General features: G+C 34.5%; 1 protein-coding gene across 1 annotated transcript in view; it reads right to left on the reverse strand.

Moving 5' to 3' along the window:
* dhx38 (DEAH (Asp-Glu-Ala-His) box polypeptide 38) overlaps positions 1–20,603 on the reverse strand; it is a 36,592-nt gene that overhangs the window by 15,676 nt on the left and 313 nt on the right. The window contains 19 exon segments of the mRNA XM_048186085.1: positions 217–329; positions 417–524; positions 607–723; positions 921–1,031; positions 1,108–1,248; positions 1,429–1,614; positions 4,238–4,424; positions 4,556–4,693; positions 7,337–7,458; positions 7,558–7,665; positions 7,760–7,921; positions 9,586–9,741; positions 10,480–10,559; positions 11,490–11,608; positions 11,717–11,864; positions 16,562–16,723; positions 16,803–17,014; positions 19,765–19,937; positions 19,939–20,116. Of these exon segments, the coding sequence (XP_048042042.1) occupies positions 217–329; positions 417–524; positions 607–723; positions 921–1,031; positions 1,108–1,248; positions 1,429–1,614; positions 4,238–4,424; positions 4,556–4,693; positions 7,337–7,458; positions 7,558–7,665; positions 7,760–7,921; positions 9,586–9,741; positions 10,480–10,559; positions 11,490–11,608; positions 11,717–11,864; positions 16,562–16,723; positions 16,803–17,014; positions 19,765–19,937; positions 19,939–20,091 (2,696 nt within the window). The 5' untranslated portion in view covers positions 20,092–20,116.

Here is a 20,603-nt window from a genome sequence, read left to right on the forward strand (position 1 = left end):
ATATCTTGTATAACTTATTTTTTGCCTCTAACTTAATTACAAGGCGACAGTAATCGTACAATTTACTAGCCATTGGCTAATTAAATACATTTTTTAGTCGGCTCTCGTGAAATTTGGTCACATATGCGACTGATTTACTCGCATTATAGAGGGTTCTTGATAGTCTTTTTTGATGTTCGGCATTGAGGCTTTGAGGGAGGAACTGAGTGATCTTACCTGTAACACTGTCCTGGGCCTGTTCTGCCCGCTCTGCCAGCCCGCTGGTTGGCATTGGCTTGACTGATTGGGTACACCTGCAGCGCATCCATGCCAATGCGAGGGTTGAACACCTAAACAACACAAAATAATACTTCTGTTAGCATCATATGTGCAATTCCTCTATTAAAGACTGATCATTCATAGCAGTTCCATTTTACCTTCAGTTTGCAGTAACCAGAATCCACCACAAACATGATGCCGTCCACTGTCAGAGACGTCTCGGCGATGTTTGTAGCAACAATACACTTCCTCACTCCATCAGGAGCCTGTCAGTAAACACACAGGTTTAGTTCACAAACGTCTCATGATCAAGGATCTTCCAGTGTCCAACAGAGACAGAATGTTTACCTTCTGGAAGATCTTGGCCTGCAGGTCTGAAGGCAGCTGGGAGTAGATGGGCAGCACTGCCAGGGCCGGAGCGTTCTCTAGATCCTCTAATCGCTCCACAATCTGATCTGATGTTACCTGCAAGGAGCACAGATATCATGTGTATATTATACGAATGCCTCATTAGACAACACAAACTTAACAATCACTATATTTCGAACTAATATACATACTCTTATGTTCCAAGAAATCTGACTTAAATCGGCATATTTTATACACTTACAAACTGTGATTCCATTCATAACATCTTCAGCACGACTATAGAATCTCCTCACCTCAATGTCCTCCTGACCAGGCATGAAGATGAGGATGTCACCCGACATCCCGCTGAGATGAATCTGTAAGGCCTGTTTCACAGCCGCCTCCACATAGTCCTCCTGAGGAGTCTGAATCACACCAGCACTCAGCGTCAGTCTACAGCACACCAACCAGCTTTAACTAAAGATGCTATTAACACCTCACCTTGCTGAACAAGATATCCACTGGGAACGTCCTGCCGGGAATGTGGAAAATAGGAACATTGCCGAAGAATGCCGCAAATTTGTCCGAGTCCATGGTGGCAGATGTGACAATGAGCTTCAAGTCTGAGCGTCTAGACACCACCTAAGTAATCCAAAAGTGACTCATCAGTATCAAAATCTAAACTCAACAGTACTCTATTAAATGTAAATGTACATCAAATTGGTATATGAAAACCACTAGGGTGAAAACAGTATGCAACACAATCCTTCCTCCAATTCATGTGAAAGTGAGGAGGACAGAAAGCTGGAAGACGTGGCTCACCTCTCGGAGCAGCCCAAAGAGCACGTCAGTGTTGAGGGAGCGCTCATGGGCCTCGTCCATGATTACAGCGCTATAGTGGTCCAAGTCTGACTCCCGCAGAGATTCCCTCAGAAGAATCCCATCCGTCATGTATTTTATTACAGTCTTCTCTGATGTACAGTCTTCAAAACGGATGGCATAACCAACCTGGTATACACATTAAAGCAATAAAACCCCTTAGCAATGGTAAAAATACAATTATATAATTTTATATAATACATACATACTGTATATACACACACATACAGTGGCAAGAAAAAGTATGGGAACCACTTGCAGAATCTGTGAAAATGTGAATAATTTTAATAAAATAAGAGGGATCATACAAAATGCATGTTATGTTTTATTTAGTACTGTCCTGAGTAAGATATTTTACATAAAATATGTTTGCATTTAGTTCACAAGACAAAAAAATAGCTGAATTTATTAAAATAACCCCATTCAAATGTTTGTGAACCACTGATTCTCAATACTGTGTGTGTTTACCTGATGATCTACGGCTGTTTTTATGTTTTGTGATGGTTGTTCATGAGTCTCTTGTTTGTCCTGAGCAGTTAAACTGAGCTCTGTTCTTCAGAAAAATCCTCCAGCTCCTGCAGATTCTTCAGTTTTCAAGCATTTTTGCATATTTGAACCCTTTCCAGCAGTGGCTGTAATGATTTTGAGATCTGTGTTTTCATACTGAGGACAACTGAGGGACTCAAACTCAAATATTAAAAAAGGTTCAAACATTCACTGATGCTCCAGAAGGAAACACGATGCATTAAGAGTCGGATGGTGAAAACTTTTGAACAGGATGAAGATGTCACAATTTTTCTTATTTTGTTTAAATATCATTGTTTTTCATTTAGCACTGCCCTTCTGAAGCAACAGAAGATACTTGCATGTTTCCCCGAAGAAAAATGAAGTACAATTTACCTTGATATTTGAATTCAAAAGTTTTCACCCCCCGACTCATAATGCATCATGTTTCCTTCTGGAGCATCAGTGAATGTTTGAACCTTTTTAATAGTTGTGTTTGAGTCCCTCAGCTGTCTTCAGTGTGAAAAGACGGATCTCAAAATCATTCAGTCAAGTAAAGGGTTCAAATAGGCAAAACTGAAATTTCTGCAAGACTTGGTGGATTTTTCTGAAGAACAGAGCTCAGTTTAACTGTTCAGAACAAACAAGAGGACTCATGAACAACCATCACAAAACAAACAAAACAGTTCATCCAGATCATCCAGGTGAACCACACACAGTATTGAGAATCAATGGTTCACAAACTTATTGAATGGGGCCATTTTAATAAATTCAGCTATTGTTTTGTCTTGTGAACTTAAATGCAAACATCTTTTATGTAAAATATCTTACTCAGGACAGTACTAAACAAAAAATAACATGCTTTTTGTATGATCTCTCTTATTTTATTAAAATTATTCACATTTTCACAGATTCTGCAAGTGGTTCACATACTTTTTCTTGCCCAATTGTTATAATATAACAATTATATAATTTTTAATTTTGATGTCAGTTTTAGTTATTTTAGTACTTCAACTTAAATTAATGTTAATGTTGCCTAATTTTAAGGTTTTTTATATTTTATTTTTAGTTAACATTTATTTAATTTCAAGTAACAAAAATGTTTTTTTTTTTTTTTTTTTTTTTATGGTTTTAGTTTAGTTTTTGATAATAACTCTGATTAACATTAGTCCATAGTATCATCCTCTCATTAGGGTAAAATACATGTCACCTCAAATCCACCAGGTGGCAGGATGTCCCCAAAAATCAATATCTTTTTTCAAGTGAATGGACAGAAAATTGGTCCAGGTACACAAGGGCTGTGTTTACACTGCGAGTCTAAATACACAGATCCGATCTTTTAACCATATCCAATGTTTTGGCCCTGCCGTTTAAACTTACTTTGAACACAGATATCGGATACCAGTCCAATTAATTCCCAGCCAAAATGATCGTCGGTGGTAGACCCTCGGGTTTTGAATGGCCGTGCTATTAAAATAATTAATATATTGCATGTCGGGTGGCTCTGATTATTTGCCAACATGGATAAGTTAATAGCTGTCAGGGATGTTTTGCAGTGAAAAATGGATATAGACTGAAAAACAGTCATTTTTGTTTGTAATTTTATCTATGACTTGTTAGACAATTCTGAAGTGAAATAAAGTAGCACAGTGAGATTACATTTATTTGAATTAATTCAAATATGAATGATAATGAGAAAAAGAGCAAGAGAGAGAACATGCGAGAGGATGAAGCTGGAAAGTTATCACCTCATTGCTGAGAAATATTATGTTTTCATTTCAGTAGTGAAGCTTGTTTATAAAATTCACTGGGCAGAGGTTGAAATGTGTGTGTGTAAGCAATTTCTTTCATATAGGGAAAGATATCTAGATATATAGACATATAAAGTTCCCATCCACCTCAACAAAAAAGGCTGTGAGTTTTAGTGTGAGCGCATACATCATGACTGCTTCATAATACAACATTAAAATCATATCTTTTTATAGGCAAACATTGCCCTCGCCTTGTGGTGGCTTGGAAATTTCAAGGAGAATGCGTGTTTAGACGTAGGTCAGGTGTCCAGATATCAGATATGTATCTGATTTAAAACCACATTTGGAAGTGGCTCAGATCGGAAGCGAAAAAAAACGGATCTGGTGTGGGTTTTTGTGTTTACACGTGTGCAATAAATTCTGATCTGTGTCAGATGTGAGCAGAACAATGGATTTTTTCAGGCAGTGTAAATGCAGCCAAGATGTTGGGCACCAACCTCTTCTCCCAGGTTACTGTTTATTTCTTCACTGACTCTCTTGGCCACGCTCATGGCTGCCACTCTGCGAGGTTGTGTGCAGCCCACCATGCCATAGCCGGTGTAACCGTCCTCATGAAGATACTGTGTCAGCTGAGTCGTCTTACCACTGCCCGTTTCTCCCACCACAATCACAATATTGTTATCCCTGCCAGAGAAGATACATAACACAAAGAAAACATCAGCATACCAGGTGTGCAGATAAATGAGCTCACAAATTTAGTGGCAGATTTTGTAAGGAAGCTGATGTAAGTGAGTTGATTTGAGTGTCACCAGGACCTGATGATGTTGAGCAGCTGCTGGCGAACAGCAAAGATGGGCAGATACTGTCTCTGCTCTAACAGAGTCTTCTTCTTAGAAAAATCACTGCTCGCTTCATTCCTCTCCTTCATGTGATCAGCAAACTTCTGCTCCGCTCTGAAAAGATTGAAAGGTAAGAAAGATGAGGAGGCACAGAAAGATTTCACAATTTCTGAGCAGATTGTGGGGGAAGGCATGTGGGGGACTGTAAAATTTAGTGGAGAGAATTTAAACATGCTTAAATGTGCCAAGGGGAGCTAGGAATACAACATGTGAGATATATATTTAAAAAAAAAAGTAAAATATCTACAATACTCTTTAAAAGACTTATAAGAAATAAATAAAGAAATATTTAAATATTTAAAGAAATATTTTGAGGAGTCTCTAATGCTCACCAAGGCTACATTTATTTGATCAAAAAATACACTAAAAACAGTAACACTGTGAAATATTATTGCAATTTAGAATAACTGTATTTTACGGAAGAGGATTAGGGCCAAGCAATAATAAAAAAATAAAACCATCTCGAGATTATTGTTGTTAAATTACGAGAAAAAACTTGTTAAATTTCGAGAAAAAAGTCGAGATAAAATGTTGAGAATAAAGTCATTACATTACGAGAAAAAAGTCGTTAAATTTCGAGAAAAAAGTCGAGATAAAATGTTGAGAATAAAGTCATTAAATTACGAGAAAAAAGTCGTTAAATTTCGAGAAAAAAGTCGAGATAAAATGTTGAGAATAAAGTCATTACATTACGAGAAAAAAGTCGTTAAATTTCGAGAAAAAAGTCGAGATAAAATGTTGAGAATAAAGTCATTAAATTACGAGAAAAAAGTCGTTAAATTTCGAGAAAAAAGTCGAGATAAAATGTTGAGAATAAAGTCATTACATTACGAGAAAAAAGTCGTTAAATTTCGAGAAAAAAGTCGAGATAAAATGTTGAGAATAAAGTCATTAAATTACGAGAAAAAAGTCGTTAAATTTCGAGAAAAAAGTCGAGATAAAATGTTGAGAATAAAGTCATTACATTACGAGAAAAAAGTCGTTAAATTTCGAGAAAAAAGTCGAGATAAAATGTTGAGAATAAAGTCATTACATTACGAGAAAAAAGTCGTTAAATTTCGAGAAAAAAGTCGAGATAAAATGTTAAGAATAAAGTCATTAAATTACGAGAAAAAACTCATTAAATTTCGAGAAAAAAGTCGAGATAAAATGTTGAGAATAAAGTCATTACATTACGAGAAAAAAGTCGTTAAATTTCGAGAAAAAAGTCGAGATAAAATGTTAAGAATAAAGTCATTAAATTACGAGAAAAAACTCGTTAAATTTCGAGAAAAAAGTCGAGATAAAATGTTGAGAATAAAGTCAATACATTACGAGAAAAAAGTCGTTAAATTTCGAGAAAAAAGTCGAGATAAAATGTTAAGAATAAAGTCATTAAATTACGAGAAAAAAGTCGTTAAATTTCGAGAAAAAAGTCAAGATAAAATGTTGAGAATAAAGTCATTAAATTACGAGAAAAAAGTCGTTAAATTTCGAGAAAAAAGTCGAGATAAAATGTTGAGAATAAAGTCATTACATTACGAGAAAAAAGTCGTTAAATTTCGAGAAAAAAGTTGAGATAAAATGTTGAGAATAAAGTCATTAAATTACGAGAAAAAAGTTGTTAAATTTCGAGAAAAAAGTCGAGATAAAATGTTGAGAATAAAGTCATTACATTACGAGAAAAAAGTCGTTAAATTTCGAGAAAAAAGTCGAGATAAAATGTTGAGAATAAAGTCATTAAATTACGAGAAAAAAGTCGTTAAATTTCGAGAAAAAAGTCAAGATATAATGTTGAGAATAAAGTCATTAAATGACACGAAAAAAGTCGTTAAATTTCTAGAAAAAAGTCGAGATAAAATGTTGAGAACAAATTTGTTAAATTATGAGAAAAAAGTCATTAATTTCGAGAAAAAAAGTCAAGATAAAATGTTGAGAATAAAGTCATTAAATGACAAGAAAAAAGTCATTAAATTATGAAAAAAAACTCGTTAAATTTCGAGAAAAAAGTCGAGATAAAATGTTGAGAATAAAGTCATTAAATTACGAGAAAAAAGTCGTTAAATTATGAGAACAAATTCGTAATTTAACAACTTTTTTCTCAAAATTTAATGACATTTTTCTCATAATTTAACAAATTTGTTCTCGTAATTTAACAACTTTTTTCTCCTAATTTAGCGAGTTTATTCTCAACATTTTATCTCGACTTTTTTCTCGAAATTTAACAACTTTAATCTATCTAAATTCTATCTTGCAATTCTGACTTTATAACACGTAATTGTGAAAAGTTAACTTTTTTGGAATTTATAACTCGCAACTGCGAGTTTATATCTCACAGTTCTGAGAAAATAAATCAGAATTGTGAGAAAAAAATCTGAATTGCCAGATATAAACTCGCAATTGTGAGAAAAAGTCAGAATTGTGAGGGAAAAAAAGTCAGAATTGCGAGAAAAAGTCAGAATTGAAACAAATTCGCAATTGCGAGAAAAAAGTCACAATTATCTTTTAATTATCGTTTATTCTGTGGCAGAAACAAGCTTCCATAAAAACAGCTGTGCTGCTTAATAGTTTTGTGGAAACCATGATACATTATTTTCAGGATTCCTTGATGAATAGAATATTTTTATAGAATTTAAGATTTCAAATAGAAATCTTTTGTAAATGTTTTATATGTATTATAAATGTCTTTATAAATACACACACACACACAATTTCTACCTGTAATCCACATTTCCATCTTCTCCAACAGCTTTTCCATCTGATCCCTCCTCCTCTGATTTCTTGATTCCCATGATGTCCCCCAGTTTGGTGCCAGCGAGCTCCCAGTGTTTGTGTTGTGCCTGTCAGGTGGAAGAACCAAACGCAATAACAATTACATTTACACTGCTGCCCTGGAGTGAGAATGGAGTCCAAATGAAACATAATAACCAGATGTGCACCTTCTTTCTCTCTTTCTGCTCTCTGTGTCGTCGGACCAGCTGACTTCCCTTGCGGGAGATGATGGCCATGTCTGATGTGGCGTCTTTCACTGGAATGACCGGCTCAGGCTGGAATCGCAGGACAAATGCAAAATTATCACTTAAAGACTCACAAGTTTGGTGATTCACTAATACGCACATATATGCATAGACATGTCTGTACCTGCTTAGTGAAGACAATCCTCCCGTCCAGGAAGGGTGGCACGAGGTTATGGACAAGTAGGTGGACTCTGGTCGCATTGTCTTCCTCAAAGTCCTCGTCCACCTCCAAGCGCTGAACCACTCCACTGGTGAGCATGCGGTTGGTCTCCCACCGTTCGTTGTCCTGGAGTGAAACACACATGTGAGTAAACAGTGTGTATCAGTATATTAGATCCATGCATTCGGTCTTAAGGCTGTGACACACCAAACCGACATCAAAGAACTAGCGGCGCTGAAAGATGACTGTTGTCGCCTTGCATTGGCTGCATCTCGGCCAAAAAGCTGCTCTTAAACACACCACAAAGACTACAGCTGACAGCCAACTAGCATGTGCGTTCTGCACCTACGTGTAAGGAAAAAACTGTCTATATCAGCAGGTATATATTCTATAGTTTCTATATTCGTTATTCAAAAAGTGAAAACTGCAGATACTGTATATAAACCGTAAACAAAGCATTAACAATATCAATCATGCTGATCACTTTCTTCATTCCAGGCAGCTCATGTTTTAATGAAAACATTCACACGCTGGAATGCTCAGAACAGCCTTTCGTCTGTGCCATCTTGACTTCTTTGCTTGCTTTCACCACTTTTGCTTTTATTCTCATGTACCGACTCGTTCGCTAAACTCATTCCCTCACCGATGGCCCTGATTCCAATTACACATGCTGAATCAAGCAAAATCAAGCAAATCCACCGACGTGAGCTGACGTGTGGAACACACCACAAAAACTAGACCGACAGATGCTCATTGACGGCCTAACATTGCTGGTGTGTCATGACCCTTAAAGTGACAGCAGCCTAATATATGCTACATGCTGCTATCTATGTCATTAATGTTAATTAAACAACAAAAGACGAGGTGAAAACCGCTCACTGCTCTTGAACAACTTTCGTATCTTTAATAAGAATCCATTAATTTTTTATTCATACTCTGTAGACTATGCAGTGTTTTATCCCATTGTTTGTAATTTGCTTATTTTAAAAAAAAACATTTTTTTACATTTATTTGCTCATATTTTTAACAACAAAAATAAAATAACAAAACACTATTTTGTGATATTTATTGTCATTGTGAAATAAAATTTTGCTCACATCACCCACCTCTACACTGGAAGTCAAAAGTTTGTAATTATTAAGTTTGTTTTTTATTTTTTGAAAGAAGTCCTTTATGCTCAAGGCAGAATTTATTTGATCAAAAATACAGTAAGAACAGTAATATTGTAAAATATTATTACATTTTAAAATAATTAGATTAATAGTTTAATAATTAGATTAATAATTAGAATTCTTTAATATATTTTAAAATATAACTTATTCCTGTGATCAAAGCTGAATTTTCAGCATCATTACTCCAGTCTTCAATGTCACATGATCCTTCAGAAATCATTCTAATATGCTGATTTACTGCTTAGTTATGATCAATTATTATTGGTGCTCAATTATTAATAATGGTTCTTATTATTATCAATGTTGAAAACATGTTTTTGCTGCTTAATATTTTAATAGACTTTTTTTTTTTTCTTTGTTGAATATTAAGTTCAAAAGAACAGCATTTATTTAAAATAGAAATCTTTGGTAATATTATAAATGTTTTTAATGTGATGAATAAAAGTTTTAAATTATTTTAAATTGTAATAATATTTCACAATATTACTGTATTTACTGTATTAAATGCAACCTTGGTGAGAGACTTCTTTCAAAAACATCATAATTCTTCCAAACTTTTGACCATCAGCGTACGTTCAGCGCTGTACCGAGCAGACGGGTGATGATGGGTAATGGTACCTCATTGATTTGCCGCTTCTGTGCTGAGATGCGTTTCTGGGTCTGCTTCTGTAGGATCTGCTCCCTCTTCTTCACATACTCTTCAGAGCTGGACGTCAATGGGTTGTGAAACTCATCATAACCTTCATCCATCATGTACCAGTCTCGATCAGCTTGCTGTTTGGACACGACACAGTTATTACTCACCAAAATACCAACTTGAACATGAAATGGCATGCGGAGACCGTTTCACTTCCATACTTTGGGATATTGATAACACTTTGTTCTAGGTCAAGTCACAGCAAATGTATTTGTATAGCACTTTTCACAAAACACATTGCTTCAGAGCAGCTTTACAGAAAATTATTATGTTAATGTTTAGAATATCTTTATATTTACATGCCTTATGTTCACAATTAGCAGAATAGCACTGAGCGATAATATAGTTTACATTTTGCAGAGATACAAACAATCAAGAAGTTGAAATATGCTATATTGTATATTTCGCCCTGCGCGAGTATACTATTTGTATGGGGATACGTTATTATTATTCAGTACCTTAAAATGAAATGTAACTGAATATTCAATAAGAAAAGCAATGTAAGGCAGGAACTGATTGGATCATGAGTTGTTTGAATTATGAATAGTGGGCATTACATACCAGAATGGAGCCAGAGTTGATTGTGAGTTTGCTAAAACAACAGATATCTGGCTATTGCTTATTATTTTTCAATAAGCCATATGGCCTATATGACATCAGTGGAAAAGAAAAATCAATTAAGAGACGGATCTAGTTATTACATTTTGATGACATTGAAATAGCATGCGCACATTAAACCAGGAACATATATTAAGAATCTGAAGAACATAAATAGGGTCAATTTTGATTTCATGTTGACTTTAAAGAGCACTCACCCTCTGATCTTCCTCCCACTGTTCCTTCTCGTCTTCATTATTAAACAGGATGCCGTCCTCTCTATCCTCCCTTTTATCTCCTACAAAGCAAGAAGCCATAAAAATACAACACTATAGACGCTGTACATACACTACTGTTTGGGGACGGTACAATTTTTATTTTTTGAAAGAAATGTCTGTTCACCAAGGCTGCATTTATTTGATCAAAATACAATAAAAACAGTGATATTGTGAAATATTATCACCATTAAATTAACTGTTTTCTGTTTAAATATACAGTATTTTAAGATGTAATTTATTTCTGTGATGATAAAGCATCATTACTCCAGTCTTCAGTGTCACATGATCTTTCAAAAATCATTCTAATATGCTGATTTGCTGCTCAGGAGACATTTCTTCTTATTATTAGTTAAAAATATGATGTTTAATAAAGTGTGGAATTTTTTTTCTTTGATAAAACCACGTTCAAAAGTACAGCATTTGTTTCAAATGCAAATCTTTTGTAACATGCAATGTAAATGTTTTTACTGTATTTTTTTATCAATTGAATGCAACCATTGCGGAATAAATGTATCAATTTCTTTCAAAAATAAATAAATAAATAAAAAAACAATCCTACTGTTGTCCCCAAAAGTTTGCAGGTAAGTGTATATCGACATGATACATATGCAATTTTTATGTTAATCGTGTTAAGGTCACATATTTGCATAAATGTGTGTTCTTGACATTAGGAAATTGGGAGAAATTGGCAATACTCTGATTAAAAATAATGAAAAAAGATTATAAAATAAATAACATAAAATAGGAAAAATATTACTAGTCAAAAAGAAATAAATAAACAGTAAAACAAACAAACAAACAAATAAATATAGACTTTGGAATTTTTAAAAATAAATAAAAATTATATAATGTACATTAAATTACATTAAGTTTAAAATGTTAAAAAAAATAATCACATACAAATTTTTACCACATTCTCCACAAAAATAACTTGTAAGGGGTGTCTTTACCTTTTCCTCTGGACAGGCGTGGAGTGGAGCCAAGATGCTTCCTGTCATTGGCCCACTCGTTGTACTTATATGATGGAGTTGGTAGAGGAGTATCTGCTGGATATTGAGGTTTACTTGACCTGAACAACAAAATTGACAAGGTAACATCAGTTAATATTCCTTCTGACCAACACAAACCATGTCACCAACAAATAACCGTCAACCAAACATTCATCAGTGAGTCATACCTGTCTCTCCTCTCACTGTCGCGGACTGAACGATGGCTGCGCTCGGACTCCCGGTGCGAGGGAGCAGGAGACGGGCTCTCCCAGTGTGAGTGACGTGAGCTGGAATATCCGCTGTCATCTTCATCCCAGCTGGAGCGTGACGGAGTGTCTGCATGGACATATGAAGCACACTTAATACTTGTTGGTCCTGAAACAGCATTGCTATCAATCAATCAGATTTTAGGTTTAGGTTTATAGTTAGGATTAGGGCTGCACGATTTTGGGGAAAAAAAAAATCTAATTGCGTTTTTTCTGATTAAAAAAAAAACTAAACAAAACAAAAAAACAGGTTTGCTGTGTTTGTTTGTAGGGTTGTACAATTTGGCACACAAAAATGTGTGATTATAAATCAATAAGGCTTTAAAATGATAACAATAATAATAATAATAATAATAAATATTATTATTATTATTATTATTATTAAATCAAATTATAAAAAAATACTACATAAAAACTAAAGATCTATTACTATTGTAATATTTCACTGTAAAAACTAAGAAAAATAATATAATAATAATATAATATATTCGCATATATATGATACAGCTTCTCAACTGCTTGATTGCTTGTATTGCCACAAAACGTAAACTACAGTATAATATAACAAAACAAAACAACAAATAATACTATTGTAATATTTCACTGTAAAATAAAACATTTAGTATTTAAGAAACATAATATGATAAATCATTTAGTTTAAGAAAAAAATTATATAATAATTATTTAATATAACACAATATAATACAACATATTAATTATATAATATATATATATATATATAATAAACTAAGAAACTAAGAAATAATATTATATAATGAAACATTACTATTGTAATATCTCACTGTAAAATAAAACATTTAATATTTAATAAACATAAACACACATATTTCTTTTATATAAATACAGTCAAACCAAAAATTATTCAGACATTTTTAATATTTTTTATATATTTTTACTAGTGGGTGCAGGACACTATAGTTCATTTATGTAAGTGAGGATAGCAAAATAAAGTAAAATGTGACATATTATACCAAAAAATTGCAATGAAACTGATCAAAAAAATTTGGAACCAAAAATTATTCATGTTTTCAAAATATTAATGTTTTCTGACACAGTTTAACTCTGAGATCTTGTCACATTTTATTATTTTTTTTAAAACTATAGTGAATAAACTGTATTAATGAATGAAATGTTCAAGGTCTCTGAATACATTTTTGTTTGACTGTATTTTATATACACACACACACACACACACACACACACACAGTATATATACACAGTACACCCCTTGCATTTCAGTCAAGGGACAATACTATAGAAATGAAAATTGGATATACTTTAGAGTAGTGTTGTCATGGTACCAAAATTCCAGTAGTCGGTACCAATACCATGAAAATTTTACGGTACTCGGTACCAATTTCGGTACCACAGCAAAATCTGTTGGAACTATTTTACTATTTTATATAGCCTATTTTAAAAACATTAAATATGATTTGGAGTGTGTGTGTGTGTGTGTATATATATATATATATATATATATATATATATATATATATATATATATATAGGCTACCTCAATGAAATAAATTTGAAATATAAAAAAATAAATAAATGCTCAAACATCCATTTTGTACCGTTGAAAAAAACAGCAAATGCTGGTAAGGTAGGTTTTGAAGCTGGTGGTTTGAGGAGCTGGTTTATGCTAGTCCTAAACTGGTCCTGCTGGTCCATGCATAGGAAAAATAAGCATAGGAACAGCACTTGACCAGCATAAACCAGCTCAAACCAGCATACCAGCTTCAAAACCTACCTTACCAGCATATGCTGTTTTCAACAGGGGTAACAGACGTGCGTGTTTACTTTACCTATTCCGCCAGTGAAACAACACACCTACAGCCTGTAAAACTATGAAATAAATATCGGTAAATTATGGTAACCTAAATAATAAGAAAGTTAAATATTATTTCAAAAAGCATTCGTTTTTTATTTCCACAAGTCATATAGCCAAAGTCCCGTTATCCCATAGTCTTTGATAGAGCCACCGCTCTGCGCTTTGAGAGGAATGTGGGACACGAGCAGGAAAGACAATTTCTCTTTAATAATATCTTCATCTCATCTCCTGATGTTACAAGCAACTGACACTTGTTGTAAAAGGTCTGAAGAGCGAGTTTTATCTTCAGACATTCAGGCTATGTTTGGTTTTGCGCTGGCAGAGAAAACGAAAGTAAAAATCACCAGCTTGTGTGAAACGCGCTATACAAATAAACTTGACGCGCCTTAAAGTCTAATAACAAGCACAAACTGTGTTAATTGACGTGCAAGCAAAATATACTGTTTCTGGTGTTTTTCTACTTTACCACAGTAAAGAATGTGAATAGCCTATAATCGGCCTAAATGCGGAAAAGAAACAGAGATTCCATGTTCAGTGGAATAACTAATGGAATATTGTTAAATTCTCTGCTGATCACGATTCGCAAAACAGAATACAAACTAAGTTATATGGACTCACGTACCTCTCTCATTCGGCATGATCCAAAATGTTGCGCTAGGATGTCACATTTAATTGCTAACCTATTATTTCTTTTGTAAACAAAGCTTTGTGCTTCACTCGTGTCATATTCAACTAGTATATACTGCCACAGCCCTATCAGTAGGTAGCGAATATACCCGGAATCTCGGTACTACAGAAATGCTGGTATCGTCACATTTTCAAAATTTCAGTACCGACTTGGTACCGAAGTACCGGTACTTTTGACAACACTACTTTAGAGTAGACAATGTGCAACTTGTATAGCAATACTGATTTACTGTCCTCTGAAAATAACTCAACGTACAGCCATTATTGTCTAAATCAGTGGTTCTCAAACCTGTCCTGGGGACCCCCCACCACTGCACATTTTGCATGTCACCCTCATTTAACACACCTGATTCAAGTCATCAGCTAATTAGTAGAGACTGCAAGAGTTGAAATGGGTGTGTTAGATGAGGGAGACATGCAAAATGTGCAGTGGTGGGGGGTCCCCAGGACAGGTTTGAGAACCACTGGTCTAAATAGTTTCATGGTGTTACTGATATTCTTATAGCCTAGGCCAGTGGTTCCCAAACTTTTTAGCTTGGAGTACCCCCTGAAGGGATTTACCATCTTTCTGCGTACCCCCTCTCTTCCATTCAGACTGCAGTCACACCTTTACCATTAAGGGACAATATTTGCCTCCTAAATTGATTTCCCAGTGCATATTTTTACCTTTATGAATATAACTTTATAAAATAAATAATGTTTATATAAAAATGTTCAATAGAGAAATATGCAATGATGGTAAAAAAAAAAAAAAAAAACTAAGTACAAACGTTTAAATATTAAACTAAAACCGCCAGTAGGTGGCAGCAAGTCACTGTTTTTATGACTGAGTCATCGAATCATTCATTCAGTAACAAAGCAAGTGGCTGTGAATGAATCATTGAATCATTGAATCATTGACTCACGATTCGTTCAAAGCTGCAGAATTGTTCGCGAAACACAGACGTGTGTTGTATTTCTGCTGTGGTTTTCGTTAGAACTATTATTTCATTGCAAAATAGAGTAAATACTGACAGTACTGTGTTTAAAATGTAGGTTTTGTTTTTTGACCTGTTGTATAATAATGTCACGTTTGCAGTCATGTGGATATTTGGGAACAACTTGCATTCTTGCTCGTTATCATCATTAAATTCAAGAACTCACACAAGGTATGATTTTGTATCGGAGAAAGTTTGAGTCTTAAATCGAAATTAATCCATTATCTGTGTCTATATTTGTTCTTCATCCGAGTAAGTGCTAAGTCCCCACTTTTTGTCGAGAACGACAGTGATTTAGCGCGATTTAAGGCAGCAGACTGCACGCAATCTATCATATGCATGCTGCTTGTGTGGATACAGTCAGTTTTGACTGCAAATGACGAGGTAATTTGATTACCCCAGGGGTACGCGTACCCCAGTTTGGGAACCACTGGCTTAGGCTATCTTTGTGGAGAGCAACAATTCTAATTCTCAAATCCTCAGAGAGTTCTTTGCCATGAGGTTCCATGTTGAACATCCAGTCATCAGCATGAGAGAATTGTACTCAAAGCACCACATTTTAGCTGCTCTAATACAAGATCCACACATTTGTATGGTCCTGTCAAACAGACAAAAACATGAACATGATGAATAGGACATGTGGCTTTGCATGGTTAAACAACATACAACTGTTAACACTTAGGGTGTACTCACTTTTGTTGCCAGCTATTTTGACAATAATGGCTGTGTGTTCAGTTATTTTCATCTATACTGCTATACAAGCAGCACATTGACTACTCTAAAATATATCCAAGTTTCATTTCTATAGTATTGTCCCTTGAGAAGATATACTAAAATGGTTGCTGAAATCCTCACTTTTGCGAGATACTACATATATGCATTTAAGAAATAATATATATACAGTACCCAAACTCTCTAAAACACGAAGAGAATATATTTATTTAATTAAACAACAGCCTTTGGGATTATATAATCGCACAAAGCAATATTGCAATTTCAGTTTTATTTTGATTAACCGTGCAGCTCTAGTTAGGGTAAAACTAGGGTCAGGTTTGTGGGATGCAACAACACTCTTCTCAACCTATAATTTCCTTCTGGTTCTAATAGTAGGTTATTGTTACGGTTAGGAATGCATACAGAATACACAGAAGGAAAAGTTCTTCTTGGGTCAATCTCTAAAAAAAATATCAGAGGAACTGTAATGACAACTGACATTCAGTAACTGTTCAGGTTAGAGCGTTCTGAGCAAACCTTTGAGTTTGTTACGGGGTGATTCGGGCTCATCGCGGCGAGTACCACGGCTCATGCGCTCGGACGTGCCGTCCCTCTGAGAGCGTTCACTCCTCACACTGCCGTCACCGCGCTCGGAGCGACTGCTGCTGGATCCACGGCTGCGGCTGCCTTCCCGATCATCTGCACAAAGCCCATAAAACTATGATCAGAGCCTGAAATTCTGAGCTGAGACTTAACAGACGGAGAGCACCTGACTTACCTCTGTCTTTTCTTCTGTCTCGGTCACGGTAGCGGTCGTGATCTCTGTCCCGGTCCCTGGATCTGTCTTTGTCTCTGCTCTTGTCTTCTTTGGAGGATGCATAAACCCCATGTTCACGTCTGTCTTTCTCCCTCTGTTGATTTTTCCGCTTGAACTCCTCACTAACCCCTCCTGGGTTTGATGGGGTTTCTGAGCCAGTGACACGGTACTTCCTGTAGAGGAAAGAAACAAACAGTAAACTCATGACTGAATAGAATTTATTTATTTGTTTGTGTCCTTGACATTTAAGATGGAAGGTATTAGGAATGTTCTGGATAAAAAAAAGATTACATAATAAATGGGGCTGCATATATACTTTATTATCATGAAAATACCTGAGAAGGGTTGAAGAACTCAGATAAACCATATTTTCGTAGTCGTGTGTTTATTAATCATGTTTAATCAATCAAGTCTTGATTCAAACACCCATGCAATCTTATTCCTAAATGAAAACAATTTGCTTGTGTCTATTTCAAAAGGAATATGACGCTTCAAATAAAGATTGTACCGATTACATTATTATGCCACTAGGTGGTGAAAAATGACTATTAAAAATGTATTTAACATTGAATCATTTATAAGGGCTGTGTCCGAAATCATATATTCTCGAGTAGGTACTTATTTTGTAATTAAAAGTAATCACTTTGCGACCGCTAAAAAAGTAAGCTTTATATAGTATGAATGTGTGTAGTATGAATGTAATCAGGACATACTACAGTCATCCACCATGTTGCCTCTCCCATTGTCTCATGGGATAGTAAAGCGTCCATTGTCTCGCTGGAACTAGTAGGTCATCCTGGTACTTATTGCCCACTTTTTTTTATGTGTACTGTGAATTCAGACATACTTCTTTTGTCACATACTGTTTTTCACCTACTATATAGTAGGAAAGTATGTGAGTCATTGAATCATTCATTCAAACCAATTTTTTTTTTTAAATAAAATATATTTCAAATTAAACGTTTTTAAACAGACTATAGCAATTAACATTTTGTCAGAACCTCTAGTAAATTATATGTTATTTTGTTTAGTTGTCTGTTCAGAATCGTGGGAGAATCGTGATCTCAGTTTGAAACAAAAAAATTGTGATTCTCAATTTACCCAGAATCGTGCAGCTCTATCCATAAGGAAATATAATAATAATAATAATTATTATTATTATTATTATAGTTCCTTATGAATAGAGCTGCATGATTATTATAATAATCATAATTATATAATATAATTATTATAATAATCATAATTAAATAATAATTATTATTATTATTATTATTTTAAAAGGAAATAAATAAACATATTTAAAGCAAATATATAAACAAATAAATCTAGATTTTGGGAAGTAACTCACTGGGTCTCATTCACTAATAATTGCAAGGAATATTTCATATTTGTACACACAAGAGAGCTTCTCACAAACCAAAAAAAAAAAAAAAAAAAAATCCACCCAACTCACAACACGTGCGTACGCACAAGAATTTGTTCTTAACCTCATTCTAATGTTAGTGAATTTGGAGTATGAGCGACCGCACACCGAGGCTATTCATTTGCATAAAACTCACCCAAACCATCTCCATATAAGGACTTCCTGGCACAACCTTTCATCACTCACAGCAAACATACAGTATGACGCTCTCTAAAGACATGCAGCAAGATCCTTGAGCAACGGCCAAGTGTGCCATCCTCAAAACCAGTGTTATTTTATTATCATTGATAGTATATAGTTTACTACTATAGTTTTTGTTAATATTTTGAATTTTATTTTCATACTTGCTGTTTTCATTTTAGTTTTAGTTTAGGTTTTAATAATTGTGTTGCGTGTTTTTGTCATTTTAACTTTTTTTTTAAATATGTCTTTATAGTTTTTACTAAGTTTTAGTTTATTTAGTTTAATCTATTTTAGTATTTCAACTTCAAATTTTTCCTTGGCAACAAGCTGAAATGAAATGTTACATTGTTTTCTTATATATTTTATTTTATATCAGGTTAATGCTTATTTTATTTAAAGCTGCAGACAGTAACTTCTTGGTGCTCTAGTGGTTAATAAACAGAACTGTATGCAAGTACAATGTAGCCTGAGCTACTACTCGCTCTCTTTTTATGTCTATGACGAGTCACGCAGGTACAGTGTTACTCTGCAGTGGTATGACCCGACCGGTCTAAAATAGTCTGAATATAAACACTTATTATAGGCCTACTGGAGTGATTCAAGATAAGACAGAAACACGGTTTGGATCCATGATGTACTTACTCATTATATAAATTTTGTACATTTTGAACACAAATAAAAGTTACAGGCTTTAAAATAATGATTTTTTTAAAGGCACAGTAATGTAGAATTGTTACTGTTCTAGAGGTTTTTGCATATTTTAATCCAAAAATCCTAAATTGGTGTACTAGTTTATTATTAACAAAAATTTTTATTACGCCGAAGTGTTATTATGCAGTCGCCGCTTCCGCTTTGTTATATACTCTTACTCTTTCACTGAATATGGTGAAATATATTCAAGAAGAAATGTCTATGAATAAACTTTCAATAAGGCCACACAAAGTATGTGATTTTTGCGTATGCAGTTTCAATTGTTCCTACATTTTTTAGTAAATTTAGAATACATATTAGTACGAAGGTTATTGGTGAATCATGGTTGTTTGTGAAAACGTTTGTACACAAATGCATGCGTTCACACACTTAGTGAATGAGACTCGCTGCTTCTTTAAAAAAAACTGATGTCTATGTGGCACAAATAATTTTTAGTTACACTTTATTTTAAGATGTCTAAGTATTACATTAATTACATATACATACGTTAAGGTTAGGTTTAGTTACATGTAATTATGTATCATTTACTGTTATTACTATAAGATATACATTTAAAAATGACACTGTAAAATAAATTGTTACCTAATTTCTTGAAGAACAACCCACCTTTCTTTTTTCCCATTCCTGCTCTCGCCATCCTCTTCAGTTTCATCATCAGACCCCGAATCACTTTTTCCCTCCTCCCAGTCCTTGTAGGACGACACCTTGGATTTCTTGGGTTGATCATCCAGCTTTTCCTTCCCCTCACGCTCCTTGCGTTTCTGGGCGGCCAGCAGATCGAAGGCCCAGGAGCGAGGTGCGTGGAGCGGGCGCTCTGAACACATGCTGTTCTGTTGAAGCGCTCTTCTTCTTCACTATCAGCCCCCCGACCTGCACACTGGGGTCACTCCCTTCTAGTCGATGCAGGGAGGAATCATCTTCCATCTCTTCCATCTCAGCTGATGGATTCCTGGTGTATCTGTAAAGCGACTGCCAAACGTTACTCATAAATACACAACCTTTGTGTCCAAAGTCAAGTAAACACATGCTGATAAAACGTGATTAAAATGAGTACATGTGACTCAATAAAAAGTACAAACTGGAAAAATGGACATGGTTACATAAATATGTCTAAAATGCCCCTAAACAATAACCACTAAGCCATTTCTAGCAATGTTTCCACCACAATACCAGCTAATGTTGTAAAAATGTAGTTCTCAGCATTAGTTATGGAGGTATTATTAGCAACAACAACAATAAATGATAGGAAGATTCTTCAACTACCTATAAATTTGAAGGAGATCCCAAAATAATTTGGGATTCAATATAATGTTTAATGTTCGGTGCAAGTCTCAAAATAACTCTAATAACTGTAGTAACTACAGTATTTTGGTTGTCACGGTAAGTTAGAAAACATTAATAACTGAACTGACAATATAACAATATGATAATAGAACCAGCGCTGA

Source organism: Megalobrama amblycephala, linkage group LG3, assembly GCF_018812025.1.
Source record: "Megalobrama amblycephala isolate DHTTF-2021 linkage group LG3, ASM1881202v1, whole genome shotgun sequence".
Lineage (NCBI taxonomy): Eukaryota > Metazoa > Chordata > Actinopteri > Cypriniformes > Xenocyprididae > Megalobrama > Megalobrama amblycephala.